Source organism: Phaseolus vulgaris, chromosome 10, assembly GCF_000499845.2.
Source record: "Phaseolus vulgaris cultivar G19833 chromosome 10, P. vulgaris v2.0, whole genome shotgun sequence".
NCBI lineage: Eukaryota > Viridiplantae > Streptophyta > Magnoliopsida > Fabales > Fabaceae > Phaseolus > Phaseolus vulgaris.
This window is the reverse complement of record NC_023750.2, coordinates 15,016,337-15,027,457: the sequence shown is the minus strand read 5'-3', so window position 1 is coordinate 15,027,457 and position 11,121 is coordinate 15,016,337. Positions and strand designations below refer to the sequence as shown.

Genomic DNA, 11,121 nt, shown 5'->3' with positions numbered 1-11,121 from the left:
TCCCAGTTGATTACGGGGCAGGTGTCGGGTGAGTTCCAGGCGAAGGACCCCCAGATGGCGGCGTATCTAAAATACGTCCAGTTGCTGAAAGGGGCGTTCGACGCTCTTGAGTTAATACAAGTCCCGAGGGAGCAGAATGCCAGAGCCGACCTGCTCGCAAAGCTGGCCAGCTCAGGCAAGGGGGGTAGACAGAGGACAGTGATCCACGAAACCCTCAAAGCCCCGCGTCGATTCGTGGAAGACAACAGGGTGGATGTCCTCCAGATTTATGCATCAAGGGGAAGGCCGAGGAGTCATTCCTCATTAACCCAAGATACGCAGAGGGCGCCCCGCATCAGTATATACGCGGGTGCGTCTGAGGAAGAGCAGATGCAGGTTTGTGTCCTGTCCACGGGAGACACCGGGATGACGCCCTATAAACGATACCTGGCGGATGGGGCCCTTCCAGTGGACCCTGAAGAGGGTAAGAAAATCAAAAGGAACGCCGCAAGATATACCTTAGTGGATGGGGTGCTGTTCAGACACGGTTTCACTCACCCTATCCTAACATGCGTCAGTGGCGATGAGTGCACCAGGATAATGGCGGAGCTACATGAAGGCATCTGCGGAAGCCATGTAGGAGGAAGGTCCCTAGCCTCCAAGGTAATACGCGCAGGTTTCTTCTGGCCAACAGTGAAAGAGGATTGCGCACGGCACGCCCAGCGGTGTAAGCAATGCCAAAAGCACGCCACTGGCACAAGGCGCCGCCAAAAGAGTTGCGGTCCATATATAGCCCGTGGCCTTTCCACACATGGGGAATTGACATCTTGGGCCCTTTCCCACTGGCAATCAGGCAGATGAAATATCTGATCGTCGCCATAGAATACTTCACTAAGTGGATAGAGGCAGAGCCCGTGGCACAAATCACTGCGCATAAGGTACAGCATTTTGTGTGGAGAAACATCGTGTGTCGCTTTGGCGTACCTAGGCGCCTGATATCTGACAACGGGACCCAGTTCGCCAGTCAGCAGTTGAGAAATCTGTGCGCTGAAGTGGGAATCAAGCAAGTGTTCGCGTCGGTCGAACACCCCCAGACCAATGGACAAGTAGAGTCAGCAAACAGAGTTCTGCTGAGGGGATTAAAAAGAAGGTTGGAAAGGCCAAAGGGGCGTGGGCGGAAGAGGTGCCAAGGATGTATGGGCATACCACACCACGCCCCAATCCTCTACTATGGAGACGCCGTTCAGTTTGGTGTACGGGTCGGACGCGATGATTCCAGTAGAAATACACGAAAGCTCACCGCGTTTTCAAAACTTTGTGGTGGAGGAATCTAATGAGGAGAGACGGGTAAACCTGGATCTGCTAGAAGAGGCCAGGGAAGAAGCTAGAATAAAAGCTGAAGCGATGAAGAGAAGAGTGGAGCGGCAATATAGCTCTAAAGTAAAGCCACGACAGTTTCAGGTGGGCGACCTGGTGATGAGGAAAGCTCACCCTTAGAGTTGGAGAATAAGCTGTCTCCCAAGTGGACCGGGCCCTTCAGAGTTACTGAGGCTAAGGGCAACGGTTCGTACAACCTGGAGACTTTAGATGGGGCCCTATCCCGCGCAGTTGGAATGCAGCCAACTTAAAATTTTATTTCAGTTGATCTATGTAAGCAGCATGTAACAATTTAGTTGAAGGGGACGCTCTTTTTCCCTTTCGGGGGTTTTTTAATGAGGTCACCCTAATAAATGGAAAAACCAGTTGAGAAAAAGAAGTGCCTTGGTTTTCAGCCTTTATTTTTCCTTGTTAGAAGTAATGGATGCGCCGCCTAGGCCATGGTGTCGCCAAGGAAGAAGGCGTCGCCTAGGTCTGGCGTCGCCCAGAAAGAAGGCGTCGCCCAAGTAAAAGCATGCATCGTTGGCAGAACGAGATGAAAGGAAGTCGCGCGGTATATGAAGCATATGCAAAGTAAAGTGGCGTTGTAAAGAATATGATATTGAAAAGTTGTTGTTACAAGCAATGTTCAGTACAAAATGCAAAAACACAAACAAGCCACTTCTCAGCGCTCATCAGAGTCATCACCGGAGGAAGGCGAAGCCCTTTCCCAGCCCGCAGCGCTCGAGTAAGTCGTGTCCTCTTTTCTTGGCTTATTTTCGACCTGCACAAAGGGAACAGATGTATTAGAGACACAGTGAAGAAAGACAGGCACAGTTAGAAAGTAACGAAGGCCGATGTTGCCTAAGGCAGTGGTTCTTACTTATGTACTTCTCAAGAGTCCTAGCGTTGAACTCCAAGCTGATCACCGTAGCAAAGTCAAAACCTCCCGCCTCAGCAAGAATCCGGCAAGCTATTTGATCACTTGGAGCCAGATTCTTGAGGGGTTTGGCTTTGAGGGCCTTTTCCTCTCTCACCCAGTACAGGGAAACCCATCCAGGGCGTCGGGAACAAGATCAGTACAGCAGATCTTGAAGAACCGGCCTTTCCACCCCGTGAACGAGCTTTGGAAGGGCGTGAAGAGAACTCTTCCGGGCACATTGCTGAGAGTTACCCAGAGGTTGTGTCTCTGTCTCTTCACCTCAAAAAAGTGAAGAAAGAGGTCAACCGAGGGTGCACACCCAGAAACCCAAAGAGGACATCGAAGGCCTTGACAAAGGCCAGCTGTTGGGGTATAACTGGGCTGGAGCCACATTGATCTCCGTCAGCAGTTCCTTCTCGAACCAGGAGAAGGGTAAGCGCACCCCGATGGTCTTGAACACCACCTGGTAAAAGTAAAAGAAAGGGACCCCGTTGTTGGCCCGTTCGTCTCCACACACTGGCTCCCCCAGAGTGCAAGAGAGCACAGCGATGTCGTCATCGTGCCTCCTCGCGAAGGCCCGGTGGTCGTAAGAACACAACTCCCCTTTGTGTTCCCGTACGGCCCTGGTGGAGAGCAAGCACGAACACTCATCAAGAAGTTCGCTCGAGGCCCAAGGGTACAAGTCTTTGGGACGAACCCTGGGGGAAACATGTGAGAAGACATTCTTTAGCACGATCAGAATGGCTAGAAGTGCAAGGTTGAGCGAGGGGAACGAAGGTTAGAACACCCCTTCGACAGAGAAGAAAGGGTGCAAGAAGAAAGAACGCAAGTAGGTTATGAAGAGTGAGAAAACGATGAAGATAGTTCCAGAGCTTGAAGAGTTAAATAAAGCGGTTAGAGCGCCAAACGATGTAAATGGACGCACCGCACGATTGATACACGTGGCAGAAGATGAAAGGATGACGCTGGCGCCACTGGTTTAAATCAGAAAATGTCCTGTCAACAGAATATCCAATGGTACGATCCGCCGTCGAAGATGAGCCAGGGGTACAGCAGGAGTCAGAAAATGAAATGACTAGATACCCCACCAACCATGTAAGCAGCGCCACGTGGATCAAGTTGGATGACAGAAGGTCCCATCAGCTATACAAGGAGCGCCGCGTGGATGGCACAGGCAAAGCCTTGGGCTCTTCGCTGTTATCAGGCGTTGACCAAGGCAAGAATTAAGGTCGATGACGAAGTAAAGGTAACGCCCGAGGCGTTGCCAGGAAGGACGTAAAGGGCGACGAAGGACGAGAAGTCGCGGGCGTCGCCAAACCAAATACCGACTGGCGTTACCTCCCCGATACCCCCAGGTAGGAAAGACTGAGGAGGGAGAAGAAATCAGAGAAAGGCAAAGTTAGTTGCAGGCGTCGCCTCCCCGATACCCACAGGTAGGAAAGACTGTGGAGGGAGACGAGACCGTCAAACGCCAGCGAGTCACTGGCAGGGTGTTCCCCGATACCTATGGGCAGGAAAGACCATGGAGGGAACAAAAACCCCACAGCACTCAGCGTTTTAGACACCCGGGGACGATACGGTGCTGCTTTAGCAGGCCTCTCCTTGGACGTGGGCGCCGAGCGTTAAAAGATCAAAGAAAGAGCCTTTCGGTATCAGAGACGTCCCGTGGACGATACGGCGCCACTTAGTGAGCCTCTCCATGGGCGTAAGGGTTGGCGGGCGACCTTACCCAATCATACCAAACCGCCCAACGAAGTGTGAGAAACGGGCAGAACACGGATAAAATAATTGAAGCGTATGAAGGGAAAAGATGAGAACGAGATCGCATAGGCAGAATCGTATGTGAAAAAGAAATAAAGACAACCATGCAAATGTCCTAAGTCAGTAACAAGAGTGCGGATAGTTCAAAGAATTACAAGTTTTGGCAGATAAAATCAAAAAGCGAAGGTAAAGAATGAAGAGTTAAGCTTGAAGAGGAAGGTGGCGGATGAGGGGCAGCAGTTCAGTCGTTCAAATCCATGGGCACGACCTTCCCGTCGACTACGTGGTGTGTGGGGTCGCAGTTCGAAAGGTTGACGCCAGGATTCTCGCAGGACGCCTGGGACAGGGCCTCTTGGAACCCCTCCTCGAAGGTGCCCGCCATCTCCTGGATAAGAGACTTTTTCTCCTTCTCCTGTTCCTCAATGGCGGCGTCTCCAGAGGCCACCTGCTTCTCCAGAGCCTCTTTCTCCATGCGAAGCCGGCTAACCTCGACCTGCAGTTTGTCGTAGTCAACTCGGAGAAGGTCCATAGCTTTGGTCTGCGTGGCCATTTCCCCCTCCATCCGCTCCGCCTTGGCAGCCTGTTCACAGCAACGGTCCTTCAGGTCTTTGTGAGTTTCTGCATCCGCTTTGACCACTTCCTGAAGACCCGCCACCTGTACTTGGAGAGCAACTTCACGAGCGTAGAAGTCAGCCTGGAGCTCCAAGGCCTCTGCCAGTTTCCTCTCAGTTTCTGCCCTGGACTCTTGTGCTTGTTTCAGGGAGGAACAATAAGCCTCGTTCTGGCGTCCCAGGATCCTCATCTCCTCCTCCAGGGTAGTTGCCTTCGTTTCCAAGGCCTGGAGAGTTTGAGTTTGCAAGACAGCGTTTCTGGCCTGGGAGCGCCATTCGAGAGCCACCGCCAAGAAGGCCCCCAAATAGAAAGGCATACCTTCCCTCCTGTCGGTACCTTCTGGCATAGTCTCGCCGCTGAACCCCCTCATCAGATGCATGATTGGAGGGGGAATGGCAATGAAGTCGGGGGCGGCAGCGTTGGGAGCCGGGGAAGCAGTGGTTTCTGGCAGCGGCAGAGGCGGCGCAGATTCAGCACCTTCGCCCCTTTCCTCTTGGAGAATGATAGGAGGGAGTGAGGTTGCGCTTGGAGGGTTGTCCATAAAGGAGTTCCCTCCCTGTGGCGACGTCTCTGCCAGAAGAGGAACCCGCGCGGATTTTCTCCTTCTGAAGGGCGCCACACCCTCCGATTCCTCATCGTCTGACAGAATCTCCAAAACCCTTTTCCCTTTGTCAAGGGGGGGTGGAGCCGGTGACGAGGCCGCAGCCAGGGGAACAGCGGCGATAGGCGAAGGAGAGTTGGGGGCTGGAAGCAAGTCAGAGCCAGGTGGAGACGTCGGAGATGGGCTAGAAGCAGCTTCAACAGTGATTGGAGGCGGCGGTGTCGGAGCCGGTGGGAGAATCGGATTGGCAACAGGGCTGTTGGAGACGCCTGCCTTGGCGGCGCGAGCCTCCTTCAGTGCTTTCGCCAACATTATTCTTTTAGAACCGCCCATCACCGATCCTACATCAAGACAGGCCAAACAACAAGGATTAGTACTAGAACGGTTATGTGGATTCACAATACAGGAAGAGATGCGAAATGCAAGTAACATTGTACAGTAAAAAATGGTAATGCAGATAACCATAGCAACTAATGCATCATAAATCGCCAAGAGCAGATACCGAAGTATATAGAAAGCCCATGGGCATTGAATTCGTTCGCGATGAGCTTGGCGGTATCGAAGACTATCCCCAGTCCCGCCAAGGCTTTGCATATATCCCGGTCAGGCGGGGCAAGTTCGTCCAGAGCCAAGGGCTTCATAGTTATGGGTTTGTCTGTCCAGTACAGGGGAAAGCCCTCTAGAATGGTAGGATCGCGCTTGGTCGCGCGTACCTTGAAAAATTTCCCCTTCCAGCCTTTGAATGAATTCTGGAAGAGCGTCAAGATGATGCGCCCGGCGATGCCAGAAAAGCTCATCAGAGACTTTTCCCTTGCTTCTTTACCTCGAAGAAGTGAAGAAAAACGTCCACAGAGGAGGGAACACCTAGATAACCGCAGAGAATTTGGAACCCCCTCACGAAAGCCCAACTGTTGGGATGGAGTTGGGCGGGAGCAGTGTTTATCTCTGTCAGTAGCTCTTTTTCGAAGGGAGTTAAGGGCAGACGAAGGCCCACCCTTTTTAGCACCATCTGATAGAGGAAGAAGAAAGCGCATCCCCCAGTATCCCGTGAGTCCGCGCAAACGGGCATCCCAGGTCGCACTCGGCTTACCAGGACTTGGGAGTCATGACTTTTGTGGAAAGCATTGAAGTTATAGAGAGCAGGGTCCCCCCTGTGGGCCTCCACGTCCTCAACGGAGTTCAGGAGGGAACATTCGTCCAGAAGTTCGTCGGGGGCCCAGTCATATTCGCCCTTATAATGAGACTTGGGGAGCGGGGGAGGCGCGGTGGTCTTGGTTTTTGCCATCAACGCCAATGCTGAAGATCAAAAGAGAAAGAAAGGGTTCAGAGAAAAGGGGTTTGGAGAGAAGAAAAGGGGAAAATGGAAGAACCCTAGGGGCGCCCTACCCGCAAGAGAACGAAGGGATGCGAAAGGAACAACGAAGCATACAAACAATATCCAGAGAAGTACGAGAATAACAACAGTCCCAGGCAGTTTCCTATAATGCGACAACAGTGAAGAGTTGAGAGTGCTCGAAACCATACCTTTGCTGTTGAAGTGGAGGCGGTAGGAGAGCGCAGGAAGGGGAGAATCGCAATTGCAGAGAGAAGAGGTTTTGGAGGCGATGAACAGGGCAAAGTAGCAGAGTGAATGAATGTAACAGTAGGGTGAGCGCGGGGTTTGGAGTAACTTAAACGTTACATTTCGCGACTCAAGAAGCGCTAACTAAGGGCCGTAGGATCAGGCCACGCGTCAGAGGGTCGATTGCCCAGGGGAAGTGCAAGGGTCTCTAAAGGAGGGCCACGCGATAGGCCACGTGGCGCGCGATCAAGGGTAGCCCAAAAGGTGTAATCATCCCCATTTCAGGGAATGTCCAATCGCTCATTAAGAATACCCCTGCGGTTCAGAAAATGTCGCGTCAGTAATTCGAAAATTTGCTGAGTCAGCAGAGAATGACACGTCATCGGGAAGGCACGTGGATGGCGGGGGCAAGGCTTTAGTCTTTGTGCTGAAGACAAGTCTTCGGCTTAAGACTGGGGGGCTTGTGTACCGTCCCGTATCAGGGCGTTGACTAAGTCAAGGTCAAAGTCAACGACTGGAGAGTCAAAGTCAACTCTGTTGGGTTTATTAGTGTCTAAGTTCAAGAGGGGAGGGGTGAATTGAGCTTATAAAATTTTCGCAAGAACACACAATTTTTCAGTATTCCAGAGGCAAAAAGAACAGATTGTTTTTATATGAAACAGATTGATTTTTCAGAGCAGTATTGACACAATTTGAATTTTGTTCACTGTAAAATTGTGATCAACAGAGAATCAGAACAGAACCAGATCAGCTTAATATTGTGAGGATAAAGGATATAGCTATGCTTAGAGATCAACCAAAATTACACAACACAAGATTTCAAGAAAAATGATCCTTTCACAGGTTTTAATGAATGGTCAGATTGTTCACAATTCACTTAAGCCATTATATGCAGCAACCTTGTTTATGATTAGAAAACTTCAACAAATCAGGAAGAACAGTTTTCACTTAACCCATAATTAACAGATTCAATTTAAAAAGAACAGATTTAGTTCTTGACAGAATTAAGCAAAAACAGAAAAGAGTGCAGGGATGAGAATGCAAGATACACACATTTTTATACTGGTTCACTCATACAGAGCTACATCCAGTCTCACCTTACCCCAAGGTGGAATTCACTAAAAAACAGTGCCAATCACTTACAAAACCAGCAGTTCTTGAACACTACAAGAACAACACACACAATGCTGAAAAACCCTATTTCAGCACACCTTGCACTCCAAGAAACCCTATCAAGGAGTGACTAACACCTACACCTTTACAAAACAGAATAAAGGAAAGATTACACCTGAAAAGAAGATGCAAGAACTCAAAACCAGTAGTTCAATTTGCTGCAGAAACTGCACCAGCACCTTCACCAAGATTCAAGGTTTCCTAGAACAAGCACACTTGAAAATCTCTTTGGAAAACCTTTCAAAAACTCTTTCAATCCTTCTTCTCACATGGAAATTGTTTGATCTCTGTCAAAAGCGTAATTCCTCAGCACTTGTTCATGTGAGAGAGACTTTTCTTTATATAGAAAACAGTTTCTAACTTCTTTTCAAAAAACAGTTGAAAAGCAGTTAAGAAAACAACAGATTCAGTTTTGAACATAACAGATTTATTTTGTGAAAACTGCCAACTCAGCTTAACAGAAATAACTGTCTGAGTGGTACCTTTGGAGCCCTAACTAACTTGTGAAAAACCTTTCAACTCACCAAGGAATAAACCTGTTCTTTCACAGTAAAACAGATTAAAGAATAACACACAGGCCAGCTTAGCTTAACTGAAATAACGAACTGAGCTTTCCCTTGGTGCCTTAACAGAAATTTAGAAAAGCCTTTTAACAGAGAAGAAATAAACAGATTCTTTCTCCATAAAACAGATTTATTTGTGTACTGTTTTAAAACTGTTAAAACCATTTTTAAAAAGCTTTTCAAAACCATTTAACGAAAGCCTTTTTAACAGAGAAGAAATAAACAGATTCTTTCTCCATAAAACAGATTTATTTGTGTACTGTTTTAAAACTGTTAAAAACATTTCAAAAGACTTTTCAAAAACCATTTAACCACATCATGTGCTTGATCTAGACTTGGTTAGGCATCTAGGATGGGTTACACAGCAAAAGGCAATCATACACACTTACAAGCCTAATTACAAATGAATCTAAAAACCTATTACAATCTTCAAAGCACTCAAGCCATTTTCTTCATCAAACACACATCAAGCCTTGGTAGGGAAGAAGCTTCCTCCAGCTTCAACAATCTCCCCCTGTTTGATGGAGACAAATTCCCTTTGCTTTGCACAGCTTTGAAGAAGGATCATGACCAAATCTGTACAGAACTGTATACAAAGAAAACAGGTGTTAAAGCAGAACAACAGATTTAGAAATGATATACCTGCAGATTTAATATCTGAATCATATCAGCAGCCACTGTGAATATCATCTGCAGAACCTGTACCAGGCTATTCTTAGGCTGTTCTCTAGGCTATTCTTCTCCCCCTTTGGATTCATCAAACAGAATGGGAGCACAAAATACCACAGAAACAATAATAGCCATACATAACAGTTCAAATAAAACCAATAAACCATAGATGGTTCATTACAAATCACAAAACAACTAAAAACCAGTGCAGAAACGAAACAGTACAGATTAATTCCAAATTGCTCAACAACATATAAAAGATAAAGACTTAGAAATAGGATCACTTGTTGTTGTAATAAAGCTCAGCTAGCTGCACTTGAACTCCTTCAAGTTGATCATCCAAGTGTTGAAACCTGGCGTAGGTCATTTCATAGTGTGCTTTCTGCTCATATGTGAGTGTGTCCAGCCTGCTTAGCACTTGTCTTTCAAACATAGACAAAGGTTCACCTCTGTATTCAGGTGCCTCATATGCAACCATTGCATTTTGACTTGTAGCAGCAATATCCTCATGTCCAGCAGAGTGTACTGGTGATGCATCCATGTTCTGCACTCCATCAGCATTTTCTTCTTCATTTTCTGGATCAGCAGCTTCATTTTCAGCTCTGTTTGCAGCATTCCTTCTGAATATCCAGCTATCATCTTCCTTTTGAAATCCCATCTTGAGGAGAGTGGAGTTGTCTATCTCACTTGCTGCCTTAATTGTGTCATTTCTTTCATTTGTAGTGTCAACTTCAAAGTAATCAATTAGCTTTGACACAAAAATTGCATATGGAAAGCGATAGTCTGGTAACCTTGTTGATTTGAGCATATGCTCCACCATAGTACTTACCCAATTTACCTTGAGTTGATTCATGATGCAGTATAGTAAAATCAAGTCCTCTTCATGGAGAGTTGCATGATTACTTCCTCTTGGAGTAAGCTGCCAAGCAATGATGTAGGCAAGGAGTCTTGGAATGATTGTGAGATTTCCAGCATGAAATCTAGCCACTGGTTCAGCAGGATTCCTCACACAACTTCTGTAAAACTGCATCTTGTTGAATCCCTGGATTCCAGCAGTGTTCCCTTTGCTTACCTTCATTCCAGAGTATTTGATTCCTCCCACATTGCTCCATATTTCCCTTGTAATCTTCAGCTTCACACCTTTCACATGGGAGACCAGATTTTTGCCATCTTGAACCAAGTTGCTGTAGAAAACTTTCACCAAATCTGGATATACATTTCCAGTCATCTCTAGAAAGTTCTTCAGCTTTTGATGCTTGAGCAAGGTCTTTGCTTCAGTCAGATTTTCTTCTCTCAGCCAGGAAAATTCCAACACTTTGGGTGCATTGACTTGCTTCCTGCTTGTCTCATGGATGTACCTTGTCATTGCTTCAGAATCTCCAGCAAACCATTTCTCCAGAATGCCTTGGTTGCTGCTGGATTGCTCTTTGGATTTCTTCCTTCTGTGTGATGAGGATGCCATGCTTAATCTGTGTTTTCCTGCATCAGTTTATTAACATACAATTCAAGAGGAGAAAAAAAAAACAGCACAGATTATTACTCAGAACAGAAACGAAACCTGTGGTGAAGCAAGTGTGAATCTGGACAGCTTATAGCACAAATGAGAAAGTGTGAGAAAGAACTGATTTGAGCAGGGTTTATATAGAATTATTAAACCAAAATTGAAAAGCACAAATTTTAATTCAGGGCAATGTAATCAGATTTTGGAAATAATGAATTTTGAAGAAAAATCAAATCCCACAGATATGCTGCAAATTTTATTCCAATGGTGCAGCAGGTTCAGGTGTGGATTCACGTAGGAATATCTTGGAACCTGATTTTGGTACATCAAATCTGTTGCATCTACACAAAATCCAATTAGTTAGGATACCCACACATTAATTTGCATGGATCTGCTGGTCAATAACCGTAAAAGCAGTCAATA

At 47.1% G+C, this 11,121-nt stretch overlaps 1 protein-coding gene across 1 annotated transcript; it reads left to right on the top strand.

Moving 5' to 3' along the window:
• The first annotated feature begins 5,022 nt into the window (after nucleotides 1–5,022).
• Nucleotides 5,023–5,673, top strand: LOC137815295 (uncharacterized). Its single transcript, XM_068618427.1, has one exon. The coding sequence runs from the start codon at nucleotides 5,023–5,025 to the stop codon at nucleotides 5,671–5,673; it is 651 nt and encodes a 216-aa protein (XP_068474528.1).
• The last annotated feature ends 5,448 nt before the right edge of the window (nucleotides 5,674–11,121 follow it).